The sequence below is a fragment of the Tachysurus fulvidraco genome, chromosome 5 (assembly GCF_022655615.1).
Source record: "Tachysurus fulvidraco isolate hzauxx_2018 chromosome 5, HZAU_PFXX_2.0, whole genome shotgun sequence".
Lineage (NCBI taxonomy): Eukaryota > Metazoa > Chordata > Actinopteri > Siluriformes > Bagridae > Tachysurus > Tachysurus fulvidraco.
This window is the reverse complement of record NC_062522.1, coordinates 2387279-2404526: the sequence shown is the minus strand read 5'-3', so window position 1 is coordinate 2404526 and position 17248 is coordinate 2387279. Positions and strand designations below refer to the sequence as shown.

The 17248-nt window shown below is 37.9% G+C and overlaps 1 protein-coding gene across 1 annotated transcript; it reads right to left on the bottom strand.

The window, feature by feature from the left end:
* Nucleotides 1-2801: 2801 nt before the first annotated feature.
* Nucleotides 2802-15309, bottom strand: LOC113660546. The gene is made up of 15 exons (XM_027174117.2): nucleotides 15173-15309; nucleotides 15043-15063; nucleotides 14752-14920; nucleotides 14390-14658; nucleotides 13873-14018; nucleotides 13594-13769; nucleotides 8330-8436; nucleotides 8003-8199; nucleotides 4821-4896; nucleotides 4691-4711; nucleotides 4400-4568; nucleotides 4040-4308; nucleotides 3514-3659; nucleotides 3217-3392; nucleotides 2802-3111 (listed from the first exon to the last, which is right to left on the bottom strand). The coding sequence occupies exons 1-15, from the start codon at nucleotides 15219-15221 to the stop codon at nucleotides 3105-3107; spliced, it is 1998 nt and encodes a 665-aa protein (XP_027029918.2). The 5' UTR covers nucleotides 15222-15309; the 3' UTR covers nucleotides 2802-3104.
* Nucleotides 15310-17248: the final 1939 nt, after the last annotated feature.

Genomic DNA, 17248 nt, shown 5'->3' with positions numbered 1-17248 from the left:
GCTTTCAAATAAACAATTGCATGAATTATCCTTGAATTGAACAAAGTGTGTAACTAGAGGGAGAAAGTTACATTATATAAATAAATAACACACAAGGACAAAATTGTTGGCACCCTTCGGTCAATGAAAGAAAAACTCTCAATGGTCACAGAAAAAAATTTAATCTGACAAAATTCTATGAATGTTAACCAATGAAAGTCAGACATTGCTTTTCAACCATGCTTCAACAGAATTATTTAAAAAAATAAACTCATGGAACAGGCCTAGACAAAAATGATGGTACCCCTAAATTAATATTTTGTTGCACAACCTTTTGAGGCAATCACGGCAATCAGACGATTCCTGTAACCGTCAATGAGACTTCTGCATCTCTCAGCAGGTATTTTGGCCCACTCCTCATGAGCAAACTTCTCCAGTTGTTTCTGGTTTGAAGGGTGTCTTTTCCAGACAGCATGTTTCATCTCCTTCCAAAGATGCTCAATAGGATCAGGGCTCATAGAAGGCCACTTTATAATAGTCCAATGTTTTCCTCTTAGCTACTCTTGGGTGTTTTTATCTGTGCTTTGGGTCATTGTCCTGTTGCAAGACCCATGACCTGCGACTGAGACCAAGCTTTCTGACACTGGCCAGCAGTTTCTCTCTAGAATCCCTTGATAGTCTTCAGATTTCATTGTACCCTGCACAGATTCAACACACCCTGTGCCAGATGCAGCAAAGCAGCCCCAGAACATAACAGAGCCTCCTCCATGTTTCACAGTAGGGACAGTGTTCTTTTCTTGATATGCTTCATTTTTCCGTCTGTGAACACAGAGCTGATGAGACAAAAATGGAACTTTTTGCCAAGGCCCATCTGTTGTCCATAGGACATTCTCCCAGAAGCTTTGTGGCTTGTCAACATGCAGTTTGGCATATTCCAGTCTTAATTTTTTATGATGTGTGTCCTCCTTGGTTGTCTCCCATGTAGTCCACTTTGGCTCAAACAACGACGGATGGTGCGATCTGACACTGATGTTCTTTGACCATGAAGTTTACCTTGAATCTCTTTAGAAGTCTTTCTGGGCTCTTTTGTTACCATTCGAATTATCTGTCTCTGATTTGTCATAAATTTTCCTCCTGCAGCCACGTCCAGGGAGGTTGGCTACAGTCCCATGTATCTTAAATTTCTGAATAAAATGTGCAACCGTAGTCACAGTAACAGCTATCTTTGACCGAAGGGTACCAACAATTTTGTCCACATGTGTATCTTTACTCTGACAACAGGGGGATGAGCCAATTGTCTTTGAAAATGCTGCCTTTATTTTATCTCTGTTCTCTGAACTTCTGGTGTTGTATCTGTATAATACAGTAGAAGCAATCTTGGCATGACGTTCTTAGATTAATTTCAATGGTTTTGGAATGAGATTTTCAGTGGTCAGGTGTCCAAATACCTCTGACCATATAATGTACTACATTGTGTTAGTTCTGATGGACCAGGTACTATGCTCATGTCATGGGCACTATTTAAATTGTTGGGGGTGTAAATGATCCTCACCAGAGCTCACTACCCAAAGACTGTTTATCTGATTGAAATATTTAATAAAATTTTAAGAACATGGTTCATAGGGTTGTACAGTTAGTTATGCTTGAAATGAACAAGTAGCCTTCCTGTTCCCTGTTGATTCCAACTGATCACATTCACAATGTTCCCAATGTCCAACTAAATTTTTTTTGATGTTTTCAACTCCTTAGTGACCTCATAGAGCACCCCATACTGACCAGCAGTGATTTTACACAATATAAAATTTCACAGTGAGCCAATGCAGTGTGTATAAGATAGGGGTGATATGTTCATATCTTCTGGTTCTAATTAGAACTCTAGCTGCTGTGTTTTGGACTAACTGGAGCATGTTTATGCTCCTACTGGAACATCTAGACAGTAAAGCATTACAATAGAGTAGAGTACAATTCAATACAATTACAATCCAACCTAGACGTGACAATGCATGAACTAGTGTGTCTGCATCATGTAGTAGATAAAGGAAGTCTACCCTTGTGATATTATCTACATAAGCTTCAAATGAGAGACCGGTGTCAATAAACATGCCAAAGCCTTTTACTGCTGCACATGATATAATAGATAGTCCATCCAGAATTACTCTTTAATTAGAAAGCTTACTTCAGGCTGCCTGTGGTCCTAGTACAAGGAGACACAACCATGATCTGTGGGGTCAGATGGTGATCCATTAAAGATGTTAAACTATGTGTATTTTCATTATATATGGAAATTTATTTTATTTGGCATTGTAATGAGTCCGTCTGTGTTTTCCTTTTTGTCTGTCTGCTGCCTTGCCCTGTTAATGGTTGACCCCGCCCACCTATCTGTTACCATGGACATTAACTACACTCATTCTCTTCCCCAGGTGTCTTGTCTTAGTCTGTGCTTACCTCTGTCTTGTGATTGGTTCTTGTTCCCTATATATACACTGTTTGTTCATTCCCCTGTTGTGAGTCGTTGTTGGTGTTTAGCGTATTCTGTTGTCTGTTCCTGTTCCGACCTGTTTTGCCTGCCTGTTTTTCGTTTTTGTTCATTAACTTGGTAAACTGCATTTGGATCCTCAATTGCCTTTGTCGCATCATGTCACATCGTGACAGGTATTAATTAATTAGTTTCATTTTATGTCAGATGATCTAATTGTCTGAGATAGCTTTAGACTCTTAAAATGTGAAAATGATGTATGTTAAACTTAACCAGATAGAATGTTTATTTATAAAATGTTTTCAATACTTAAGCCACATGAAATGATGTTTCACCAACCAAAAGGTTTACTCTGGAAAATATTCTTTAATTGTATGAACAGTAATATAAACATCATAACATACATTAAATGTATGTAATACCCTGTACATGTAGCACGATCACAACATTTATTATTATTAAAATCAAATTTATATTACAATGTCATGTCTTGACAATTTTTAGATTTATCTCTGTAAAAAAATAAATAAATATAGACATCTATAATTAATGTTTATACACTGAATATAACATGATAAATGTCATTGGTAAATTAAGATGCTTTCTTTCTGCCTGAACCATCAGTACATACACCGGTTGTTCCATTGTGTTAGTATCTGTCGAGACACAAGTACATATTATAAACAAGTGCTAGTAAGTCATTTGCTTTCAATAAATGAATCATACCCTTATTTAATGTTCATGACCAAATAATATCTTACATGATAAATCCAGGCAGATTTTGATTGATGACACTGGATATCCAGGTCTGGAACTCAGACACCAGAGTATAGACACCAGGTGAGAAGGCTCGAGCACAGCCTTCACCCCAGCTAGTGATACCAGTCTGAATCCAGACTGCACCCTTCTTAGCCACCAGCGGACCTCCAGAATCCCCCTTCAAAAAAGAGAGAACTCTTGCTGGGACCACAACAAATTCTATGATGTTGACATAAGGTTGATCTACATTTTATTTTTCAGATATTTGTTCATGTTGTATCTGTGACTTTTTTGTGTACCTGACAGGTGTCTGTGCCTCCTTGGATATAACCAGCACAGATCATGTTTGTGGTAATAGATCCGTATCCCAGTAGATAATCACAAATAAAGCTATTGACAGTGGGCACCACTGCCTCCTGCAGCACACCAGGAGATGGCAGTTGCACTACACACAAAAACATACACAACATATCTTACAAAAGGTAACAAATTATATCCCAGTTTGGCTGCAAGAAACCAACAATGCTCTGATTTGTTCTGCTTTCTTGAGAAGTGGCTTCAGGTTCAAGAACAGCAGCTATTCACAACCTTAAATTCTGCATAGAGTAGTTTTAGCCTCCCTAAGCATTTTAGTATCCTTACACAATTACACAGTTTCCTGTCTTTTGGGGCATTAATCAGCACCCAAACACAGCACCTCTACTACTGAGACACTTATTTGTTTATTTAAATAAAACACCTCTATGACTTAAATTTGTTGTACAATATGAGAATGTTTCCTTGTGCCCAGGGACCTGTGTATGTGTGCATGTGTATGTATGTTACCTCCAGATGCAATGCTTCCCCAGCCTGTAATCGAGCACTTGGTGCCAGGTGGAAATCTGCTGCCTTGACCTGCAAGGCACACTGGTCTGATGTAGTTTGTGAAGGTGACGGAGGAGTTCAGAAGCAGAAGGGCAATGTCGTTGTCCTGAGTTGCACTGTTGTAGTTGGGGTGAATGATCATCTGTTTAACACTTCTTGCAATTTGATTGGGATTAGAGCCTTTTAAAGTCTGTTTCCCCAAATACACAGTCAGGCTAGACATGCTAGCGCTGAAAGGATAAAGAAATAAATAAGTGTTTAGTCGTTTGTTCCGTTTATTATCTGAGAAATATTAGTGCAGTGTTATCTGTAAAACTGTACCTGGAGAAACAGTGGGCTGCTGTCAGAACCCAGTCTTTGTTGATTAGTGATCCTCCACAGAAATGGCCGTTATACACAGGGCTCTGTAAACTAACTTGCCAAGGCCATGCCCCATCTGTGGTATTCTGTCCACCCACAATACGGGTGTTTAAGGGTGCAGTTCCACATTCTGAAATAAAAACATCAGTTACAGTCCCAGTGTCAACGAATGTCATCAGGATCTGACTGAATAAAAGAAAGGAAAATAAATGCCTTCAGAAAACATTAAAGGAGATAAATAGAAGTACCTACCACTGAGCTGAGAATGGGAACCTGAAAGTAAAAAAGGAATATGTGTCACGAAATGTGAGGTTGACCCTGTTGTTACAGAATATTCAACATGAAGTATATGAGCTAAGAGTTATCATTGCAAATAACTTACCTTTTAAACACAAGACCAGGGCAACAAACACACACTCAAGTCTCAGCATCTTTGCGTTCAGCTCTCTGTCTCGGTTTGTTCAAGTGAGCAGGTGTTCTTGTCCTCTCTCCTGCTCCCTTATATCTACCCAGTATCACTGCAACAATGTCACTGGTTTAACCTGTTATATTGCTGGAATGCCCCAATTACATAACCTTCTAAACATCCAGTTAATTAATAAATATTGAATTTGATAAATCAGAGAATACAAAGTGACACACAGAATCAGATCAGTACATGATCCTAGGGTCTGAATAGGGTCAGTTTGATACCATGCTCTGGGCAGCTTGGGGACCAGCTGATGTTCTGTTTGAGAAGCTTACCTTTTAGTAATGCTATTCCAACCATCAGAGAAATTGAATGACAGAATGAAGATTAGGCTCCTTAACCATTCTGACAAAGGATTCTGTCCTTCTACTTTTCCCATATTTTACAAATCATGACCATAGGATAAAGTGGTAGTTTTAAACTCGTAAATCAATTTGTCATTTGGTTGACAGTTTTATCCAAAACTATTTAGATTATACAGGACACAACTGGTAAAGCCTGGATTTGGACCATGCTTAGGAAAGTACAGCAATTTCCTGGTACAATTGTTTTCTAGTTGTAGACTTAGTTGTTCTTGGTATAGCCACAGATCCACTGTAATGATTTTGAATTAGGCTTTTGGAATGTCAGGGTTCATAAAATGTCTTAAAGTAATGAAAAGTTCAATTTGTGCCACCGTGCCTTACATTTTCTCTGGCACTGTAAATCTATTACCGTTTCATTCTAAGAAGGTTTACTTCTTATATTTTCTTTAACAAACAAAACCCAACAAACAAAAAAACACTACAGTGACATACTTGTTACTGAATTTAAAATAAGGTGTGGATGTTTTCCTGTCATAGTTCATGATAAAAGCTCTGATTTCCTTCTCATCATTATGATAATTGCAAGTATGTGGACTATAAATGCTGCAGATTTTGTTTTAATTAAGTGGAAAGAATTTGAATGACATAATAGCTGAGATTAATAGAATTTTTATATTAGAGATTATGTAAGGAAGAGTAGAGGTGAAAGAATTCACAGAGAGGACAAGGTGACCTGCTGAGTGCTAATATGTTTAGATTTTAATATGTTTAAGAAAAATATATATATTCTTTTCTTTTCTTATGTAGATTTTTTTTAGAAGATTATTTGTAGGAGTTTTTTTGTTGGGGTGGGGTGGGGTGGGGGGGTTGTTGTCCGGAAGTTCTTGTTTCAAGCTCCAGCACTGCCAAGCTGCCAATGTTGTGCAATTCAGCATGGCCCTTAACACCCCCCCCCCCCCAATGTTGATTAATCAGTGGATTTATTATTTTAATAATTTCTGAGATAGATCCCTTGTCAGCAAAGACTAGGTTCTGAGAGCAGCCCACTGTTTCACCCATAGAATACCTGTTAAGCCAAATTCACCCCAGCTTCAGTACATCTTGTGCTGCTCCAGAGGCAGGAAATGCCTGTTGTGACTTAGAATCTGAGTTTTCCAAATCACAACAAATGCCCTTTATTTTGAAAGGATGATTCTGGAGGTCCTGTTTTGCTTGAATTTTCCTGGTTAGAGGATGATCCACAAGCTCTATGAGGTCTGCACAATTTATGGTGGGATGCCTCAATTACCCTTAGATCACACAAACTGCTCCTATACTTCCTTGTTGTGTTCAGAGTATTAATATAGAGTCTCTTTGTGGAAGTCTAAGAGATTAATGTGACCAGGGAAAGACGAAGATTTCAGAAAATTCTGCCTGCAACTGGGCAACTTTGCCCTCTGGGACAGAAAGTAGTGGTTTCCAAAGCCACTTCTGGTTATGTCTAGATCCAGTGTAGCTGCCACTCCACATTTACTAGCTCACAGTGGCTTGTCCAGCTATCCTTAGTGTGATTTTTATTGCTATTGTAAGGTTCTTGGTGTAGACAGATGATACACTGTCGTGTTGCCAGATAACAGATACTCCTTAACAACAAAGGTCTTGCCTAAAAAAGCAATTTTTAAAAAATTCTAAAAATTATGAATATGACGTTTAGAATGACATTTTTTCATGAATTGTCTTTAACTTCATCAGTAAGTGTACTTCGTTTTCTCCGTTTGAATTTACTTAAGCTCTTATACTTATGTTTCTAAACATGGATAGTGAGTAAGTGTGAATTTAAATATTGTAATATGAGCTATAACTACTGTAATGATATCCACTCATATGAATGATCTTGATTACAGTATGATTCAAGATCAGGAATTACATACTGGACACCAGCTCATTGCAGATGGATTTTTTATTCATTCTAAAGTGGATGCTTCATTTTTGGTAATTTTCCACAATAATGTTAAATCAAATAGTATGAGATAATGGTTACAAAACAGACAAACAAACAAACAAACAAAAAAACAATAACAATACTAAAGCACAGGCAAATAGTTCAGCTGTTTTTTTTATCTGCCCTTATGTTGCTTTGCCTACTGCATAAAGACTCACACAACTCAGCCTCACCTGCTAAACAGGGCCACAGGAATGTGGTAGAGTAATGTTTAAGGTGTTGGCCCACTGATTGGAAGGGTGTAGGTTCGTATCAAAGGTCCTCAAAACATCCTCTGGATGCCCTTGAGCAAGGCCCTTAACCATTGTGTGCTCAGTTGGATAAAAATTTTATTAAAATGTAAGATTTATTTCCTAAAAGCAACAGTGTTCTAGTACTATACAGTCTGCTAAATTCAACATTAGGTTATACTGTTAAAATTCAGGAAGTACTATTTAAAAAAAATTAAGCCTTTTCTGTTCTTAAGTAATTGGAGTTAAGACTATCAGTGCATCAAGTATGTGGACCATTAATGTTATTACGTTTCAACCACAGAAAGGTAATTTTTAAAAATAAACAAGCAAGTGCCAGTGATGCTGTTGGTTACTGTCAGTGACGCTGTTTACAATTTACCTGCTTGATGAAGTGGGGCATGGGGTTTAACACATCAGTCTTGGCAGGGGCAGGGCTTGGAGCAATGCCTGGAATGCCAATACGTGGAACAGAATTTGGCAGGTCATGGCATTGGCATTTAGAGGGTGTTTAAAGGTGGCATTTTAATATCCAGGATATTAAGCAGGGCTAAGCGTGGGCTGAGCTTAGGAGGTTGCCTTGTCAGTCTCAGCTTGGAAGAAGGTTTGGAAGGCCACCACGTTGAACTTAGAGTGGAACAAGGCTTCGAAGTCTGACAGCAAGGCATCAACCTTGGCAGGGATCAAGGATTGGAACAAGGCTTGAGACAAAACTTGGGAGTCTGCTGAGAGCATGGAACAAAGCCTTGAGCAGGGTTTGACAGGCCGCCACAGTGCTTTAGCATGTAACAGGGTTTAAAAATTATGAGATATCCACAGATGCACAGAATTCTTCACCTTGACCTTTACTTTAATATTTATGTGCAACAATGATTGTCAGCAGCAGGTACACAGATGTGAATGTACAGATGTGAATCACTCCAAACTCCCTGCCTGAACAGTACTTGTTGGATCTTGGAAGCTGAGCTACAAATGTGCCCTGCTGTCTGTGTTTACCTAGGCCTTTGTATTTGCTGTGGATATTCAAATAAAAAATGGCAATATAGGAAATTGACAAATCGGTGCCATCCATGTTCTTCATCCATGTACAAATTTATATTGATATTTATGACACCCTTGTCTAGGGAGACTTACATTTGATCTCATTTTATACAACTGAGCAACCAAGGTGGAACTGGGATTTAACTTGAAACCTTCTGATCAGTAGTTCAACACCTTAACCACTTTAACCACTAGGTTAACACATTTACAAAGATTCTTCAAGTTAGATTTAACATAAGGATCTTCGATGTTCATGATGGATTACATGTCTATAGAAATCAGAGAAAATCCTACCTTGTATAAAAATAAAGCATATTTATGGCCAGTGTGGATATTAATGGCTATCAAAATCATATATACAAGTCATCAGGAATAAAACCTCAAGACACTGCTGCCTAATAACTCTTTCTTTATAATAATAGTCATGGTTACACCTAGCAGTAAGTCAGTTTACAAAATATATAGAAATTTAAGATTCAAGAGATTTACTGTATTGTCATGTGCACAGTGAAAACACAATGGTTTAGACCAGAGGTATTCAACTAAAATTTAAAGAGGTCCAGTAAGAGAAAATTTCTTGAAGCGAAGGTCCGGTAGATCATAATGTCTAATTAGTTAGTGTGGTATATATTTAAGTAGCCTAGTAGTTATTTCAACATCTTTTGATAAGTGCCACACTCTCCGTCTCACTCGTCTGTTTCTCTCCCTTACTCAGTCTCACTCATCTGTTTCTCTCCCTTTCTCCATCTCACTCGTCTGTTTCTCTCCCTTTTTTTCTACATGTATCGCTATCTTTCTTCCACTTTAATTCTCTCTCATCTGTCTTGTACTGTTGAGACGCAGGGTTTACTTTAGGAATGCCCAGTCTTGATTGGCTAAGTGTTATCACGTGAGATGGCTTAACTCGCATGCAATTGGTCTGTGTGTTTCCACTACCACTACCGTAAAGATTGCAAAAGCTGCGCCGGTTAAAATAGAAGCGCCCCGTCAAGTTTTAAATCATAACCTTTTGTTTTGGGTCTGTATAGGGCAGCATCTGGGTCCGGACCCGGGTCGCGGTCCACCTGTTAGTGACCTATGGTTTAGACCATACAACGAAATACTTACTTTGCACCTCTCCATTAACAAAAGGGTAAAAATAAATAATAGAAATGGAATGTATGGAAAAATACAGTATATACAGAGTAAATGTGTCACTGTGTCAGAAATCTGCTAGGTCACATATCCAGATATGACTCAGGAAACAAGAGGTTCATGCAGGTAATAACTGTATAACTGCAAGTAGTTATATAATGGAAGGTACTGTAATTAGAGCAATGATATCTAGGCCAGGTAAATTATATAACAAACAAGGTGATTATGCACAATTATCAAAAATACAACAAAGCCTAAATAGAATGGAGAATTATGAAATATATTAACCCACTCTCCTGTTGATACCAGCTGATCGCATTATAACCAGAATTTTCTAATATTTCTACCTCTTTATTGACCTCATAGAGAACCCCTTACTAACCAAGAGTGGTTGTGTAGAATGTGAAGTTTGACTGTGAGCCATTGCAGTGTGGATAAGGTAGGAGTAATGTGCTCATATCTTCTAGTTTGTGTTAAAATTCTAGCTGCATACTTGACTAACTGGAGTTTATGCTCCTACTGGGACATTCAGAAGGAGAAAATTACAATAATCCAACTTAGAGGTCATGTTGCATGTAGTGAAATTTCTTAGCATTATTTCTGACATAAAAGAAGGCTACCCTTGTGCTATTATTTATTTTAGAAGGATTCTGTCATTTTTGTCCACACAGGCTGCTCAGGTACTTGTTCAGTCTCTTGTCATTTCAAGACTGGATTACTGCAATGCACTGCTGGCAGGTCTACATATAGGTGCAATTCGGCCTCTGCGAATGATCCAAAATGCAGCTGCATGGCTTGTTTTCAACCTGCCTAAGTTCTTGCATACCACCCCACTGTTGCGATCCCATCACTGGCTTCCGGTAGCTGCACGCATCAGATTCAAAACACTGATGCTTGCCTACAAATCTAAAATCGGACCATCTACCTCTTACCTCAAAGCCCTCATCACTCCTCACACTGCACCCAGCACAACTGGTTCCACCATCTCTCAGGGTAAGAGGTAAGTATACCGCATGTGCAGACCTGGGGTCTATTTGACTCATCTGGAAAGTTTAATGTGTCATAACTTGGGTTTCCTTCCACATATTTGCCTGAAATTTACCAGGATTGTTCCAAATTATGAACTTTGCAAGTAAAATTTATTTTGTCTATTTTCATTGAACAAGTCAAATTGACTCGGACACATTTAATGGGGAAATAGGTCACACTTTTGCCCTTTTCAGTGCAATGAACGTACATACAGACACTAAAATGCACACATAAAATGTCCACACACACAATTTGGGCATTGCATGCTAGACACACACACACACACACACACACACACACACGCACGCACGCACACACACACACACGCACACACGCGCACACGTGCATGCACACACACACAAAAATTGGGCATTGCATTTCATTATGCCTCCAGAAAAAAAAAGCTACACATTTGTAAATATTTCACACTTTTGTTCAAAATATGATCTACCGAAAGGATGCTACACACACACACACACACACACACACACACACACACACACACACACACACACACACACACACACACACACAAGCATTGGGCAATTCATTATGCCTCCAGAAAAAACAAAAGCTACCCATTTGTAAATATTTCACACTTATATGCATTTGTCCAGCTGGGGACAATATCTTCTCTTCTCTTCTTCTTCTACCAAGCTTTACACACACACACACACACACACACACACACACACACACACACACACACACACACACACACAAACACATGTTGTGTTTTCATATTCAAATCATATTTGTTTCCTCTCTCTTATTTATGAATTTAGTTGCATCAGTCAGCTTTGACCTGGGGATGTTTGACATACACCAGTCAGTGGTTATCCAAAATTATAGTCAATAATTTCTGCTTATTTTACTTAAAAACATGGCATAATTTCATGAGGTTTATTGTTTATAAATTAAATATAATAAAAACCATAAGAAGTGTAAAGGACGTTTTATTCACGATAAATTATGCCATGTTTTTGAGTGGTGTGTGTGTGTGTGTGTGTGTGTGTGTGTGTGTGTGTGTGTGTGTGTGTGTGTGTGGCCCGTTTTTGGGTGATCAGATGGCATATGTTAGGCAAAACAGACATAAGTGTAAAATGTTCACAAATGTAAGCTGATCACACAGAATGGTGATTATTGTAAAATTTTTGATTTATAAACAATTTGACCTTGAAGAAAACAGGTTTTATAATTTGCTTACATTAAAAATGGTCAAAATGGTTTCAAAATACCAGCATGTAATTGTGTATTAACTTTTTGTCACAGCTGGTGCACCTGCCTTGCCTCCCAACCGGCAACACAGAGAAGCGTCTCAGAATATTAGGCACTTCTGGGAAACGCTGCGAATTACACTTTTGTGCCTCTATAGTGAAAATAGTTCAACATTTCTGTTTTTTTTCCTAGAAAATGAGGCATTTTTGCATATCAATGAGGTTTTTTATACCAAACATTACAAAAAATCTTGCAATATATATTAATATGTTGTAAACAAGTTAGCCTTTTTTCACATTTTTTGTCTATCATATATACTTAATTTTTTTATAAACAGAGAAGGTCAAATGGTGGTGGAATGAACTTCCCCTAGAGGTACGGACAGCTGAGTCTTAGGCTATTATCAAAGAGCGGTTGAAGACCTACTTGTTCTTATAGATGAGGCTGACTCAGCGATTGCAGAGGCATCTAAAGAGCTATCAGCTACAGTTAGACTCTGCTATACTAAAAAGATGTGAACTCCATGTGATCATTTGCATCTATACAACATCTGTTTGACTGTATTTTTATAATCACACCCTCCAGTGTCACCCATATGAGGTCTTTTATTGCTGCACATGATGTAAAAGAAAGACTATCCAGAGTTACTCTGTAATCAGAAAGCTTACTTCAGGCTGCCTGTGGTCTTAGTACAAGAACTTCTGTCTTGTCAGAGTTAAGCAGGAGAAAGTTAGTAAGCATCCACAATACAATGTCCTTTGTATATTCTTCAGAATTAGATAAGCTTGTGTCTCTCCTCTGATTTAGCTGAAACATATAACTGTCATTTTTGATCATTAAAATAGCAGTGCAAGCTAGTTTGCAAGTAATGTTCCAAGAGATAGAATATATCAGGAGAAAAGCAGTGGGCCTAAATTAGAACCTTGTGGAACATGAACATATCCTTACTATACATAGAGGATATGACACCGGCTAAAAGACAGCTGTTCCCTTAACCCCAACAACATGTTCAAGTAGAACATATGTATAATTAAAGGTGTCAAATCTGCATTAAGTTCAAGCAACACCAGCAAGGAAACACAACTGATCTGTGGGGCCAGATGGTGATCCATTAAAGATGTTACACTATGTGTATATTCATTATATGTGGAATTTATTTGGTAGTTTGACAATGTGTGTATATTATGGACGAAACATATTTGACATCAGATGATCAAATTGTCTGAGATAGCTTTAGACTCTGAAAATGTGAAAAAGATGTATGTTAAACGTAACCCAATAGAATGTTTATTTATAAAATGTTGTCAATATTTAAGCCTCATGAAATGATGTTTCACCAGCCAAAAGGTTTACTCTGTTAAATATTCTTTAATTGTATGAACAGTAAATTAAACATCATGACATACATTAAAAAATATGTATTACCCTGTACATGTAGTACCATTACAACATTTATAATTATTATATTACAATGTCATGTCTTGACAATTTATTAGATTCATTTCTGTAAAAAATAAATATAGACATCTATAATTAATATTTATACACTGAATATAACATAATAAATGTCATTAGTAAATTATGATGCTTTCTTTCTGCCTGAACCATCAGTACATACACCGGTTGTTCCACTGTGTTAGTATCTGTCAGGACACAAGAACATATTATGAACAAGTGTTAGTTAGTCATTTGCTTTCAATAAATGAATCATACCCTTATTTAATGTTCATGACCAAATAATATCTTACATGATAAAGCCAGGCAGATTTTGATTGATGACACTGGATATCCAGGTCTGGAACTGAGACACCAGAGTATAGACACCAGGTGAGAAGGATTCAGCACAGCCTTCACCCCAGCTAGTGATACCAGTCTGAATCCAGACTGCACCTTTCTTGGTCACCAGCGGACCTCCAGAATCCCCCTTCAAAAAAGAGAGAACTCTTGCTGGGACCACAACAAATTCTATGATGTTGACAATATTTTTCAGATATTTGTTTATGTTGTAACTTTGACTTTGTGTGTACCTGACAGGTGTCTGTGCCTCCTTGGATATAACCAGCACAGATCATGCTTGTGGTAATAGATCCGTATCCCAGTAGAAAATCACAAATATAGTTATTGACAGTGGGCACCACTGCCTCCTGCAGCACACCAGGAGATGGCAGTTGCACTACACACAAAAACATACACAACATATTTTACAAAAGGTAACAAATTATATCCCAGTTTGGCTGCAAGAAGAAACAATGCTCTGATTTGTTCTGCTTTCTTGAGAATTGACTTCAGGTTCAAGAACAGCAACTATTCACAACCTTAAATTCTGCATAGAGTCGTTAGGTAGCAGAAACTAGAGTAGTTTTAGCCTCCCTAAGCATTTTAGTATCCTTACACAATTACACAGTTTCCTGTCTTTTGGGGCATTCATCAGCACCCAAACCCAGCACCTCTACTACTGAGACACTTAAATGTCCATTTAAATAAAACACCTCTATTTGTTGTACAATATGAGTATGTTATCTTGTGCAGGTGTATGTGTTTTACCTCCAGATGCGATGCTTCCCCAGCCTGTAATCCAGCATGTGGTGCCATCTGGAAAGCTGCTGCCTTGACCTGCAAGGCACACTGGTCTGATATAGTTTGTGAAGGTGACAGAGGAGTTCAGAAGCAGAAGGGCAATGTCATTGTCCTGAGTTGCACTGTTGTAGCTGGGATGAATGATCATCTGTTTAACACTTCTTGCAACTTGATTGGGATTAGAGCCCTTTAAAGTCTGTTTCCCCAAATACACAGTCAGGTTAGACATGCTAGCGCTGAAAGGATAAAGAAATAAATAAAGGTGTTTAGTCGTTTGTTCAGTTAACCTTCTGAGAAATATTAGTGCAGTGTTATCTGTAAAATTGTACCTGGAGAAACAGTGGGCTGCTGTCAGAACCCAGTCTTTGTTGATTAGTGATCCTCCACAGAAATGGCCGTTATACACAGGGCTCTGTAAACTGACTTGCCAAGGCCACTCCCCATCTGTGGTATTCTGTCCACCCACAATACGGGTGTTAAAAGGTGCAGTTCCACATTCTGAAATAAAAATATCATTTACAGTCCCAGTGTCAACGAATTTCATCAGGATCTGACTGAATAAAAGAAAGGAAAATAAATGCCTTCAGAAAACATTAAAGGAGATAAATAGAAGTACCTACCACTGAGCTGAGAATGGGAACCTGAAAGTAAAAAAGGAATATGTGTCACGAAATGCGATGTTGACCCTGTTGTTACAGAATATTCAACATGAAGTATATGAGCTAAGAGTTATCATTGCAAATAACTTACCTTTTAAACACAAGACCAGGGCAACAACCACACACTCAAGTCTCAGCATCTTTGCGTTCAGCTCTTTGTGTCGGTTTGTTCAAGTGAGCAGGTGTTCTTGTCCTCTCTCCTGCTCCCTTATATCTACCCAGTATCACTGCAACAGTGTCACTGGTTTAACCTGTTATATTGCTGGAATGCCCCAATTACATAACCTTCTAAACATCCAGTCAATTAATATAGATTGAATTTGATAAATCAGAGAATACAAAGTGACACACAGAATCAGATCAGTACATGATCCTAGGGTCTGAATAGGGTCAGTTTGATACCATACTCTGGGCAGCCTGGGAACCAGCTGATGTTCTGTTCGAGAAGCTTACCTTTTAGTAATGGTATTCCAAGCATCAGAGAAATTGAATGATTATTATATAAAACTATATCTTATACAGAACACAACTGAGTATTTAAGGGTGTTGCTTAATTGCATTGCACTTGCAAATGATTTTGAATTTGGCTTTTGGAATGTCATTGTTCATAAAATGTCTTAAAGTAAAGAAAAGTTCGGTTTGTGCCACCTTGCCTTACATTTCCTCTGGCACTGTAAATCTATTACAGTTTCATTCTAAGAAGTTTTACTTCTTATATTTTCTTTAACAAACTAAAGCAACCGACCAACCAAACAAACAAACAAAAACACTACAGTGACATACTTGTTACTTAAATTAAAATAAGGTGTGGATGTGTTCCAGTCATAGATCATGATAAAAGCTCTGATTTCCTGCTCATCATTATGATAATTGCAAGTATGTGGACTGAAATGCTGTAGTTTTTTTTTTTTTTAATTAAGTGGAAAGAATTTGAATGACATAATAGCTGAGATTAATAGAATTTTTATATTAGAGATTATGTAAGGAAGAGTAGAGGTGAAGGAAGAGGACAAGGTGACCTGCTGAGTGCTAATATGTTTAGATTTTAATATGTTTAAGAAAAAAAAACTTTTCTTTTCTTATGTAGATTTTTTTTGTAGAAGATTATTTGTAGGAGTTTTTTTAGATGAAATAAAAATCATTGTGTAATTTTTTCCAGGAAGACATCAGTGAAGTGATTGCAAAAATAAATATATATGTACCAGATACCTTGGGCATTTCCCTGTCAGAACAGGGATCCACCTTCAAACTCTTTGTTAGTATTGTGTTTTATTCAGCTCCCACCTGTTTAGTTTATTCCTCAGTTTTATGATAGTCATTGGTCACATGCATTATCAGCCACATATTTTAAGCTTCTTTGTCATACCATTCAATTGTCTAGCTTCCAATATAAGTTGTAAACTCATGTGTTTTTTATATTCAGCCTTGATCTAGTTCTTAAGTATTTTTGTTTTCTAGTTATTGATTGTCTTGTCACAGTTTATATTACCACCAAGTATATTATTCTGTGCAAATGAAGAATTCTGCACTTGCTCTTGTCTTAGCTCTACATGACAAAACACTCATTTAGAAGAAGTTTTTCCCTTTGCTTGTTTCTTTTCCAAACCTATTCTCTTAAGGTCAGTGGTGGCTCGAGTGCTTAAGGCTCTTGTTGCCTGGAGTTGTTGCCCGGAAGATCTTGCTTCAAGCCCCAGCACTGCCAAGCTGCCACTGTTTGCAATTCAGCATGACCCTTAACCCTCCCGTGTTGATTAATCAGTGGATTTATTATTTTGCTAATTTCTGTGATAGACCCCTTGTCAGTGTAATGAGGCATTGTGAGGCTGAGGATCCATTTGCAGTTTTATTATACACTCTCGTAATCACAACAGGCAGGGTCAAACAATGGCAGGGACAATAACGTAGGCAAAGCAAAGATAGGGTCGAGAATAACAGGCAGAAGGTCAGGGCAGGCAGCCAATAAAGTTTGGAAACAAAGGTACAGAAACAGATCAAAACACAGGGAATCATAAACGGACAGAAAATGCTCAGAATGACAGGCCTGAGTCGAGACTTTGCACCGAGGTCAAGTTCAAGTTCCTTTAAATAGAAAGTGAGTAATTGGAACCAGGTGGTGGCATAATCAGTCCAGGGTGGTTATGGGAAGTGTAGTGTGGAAGTGGTTAGT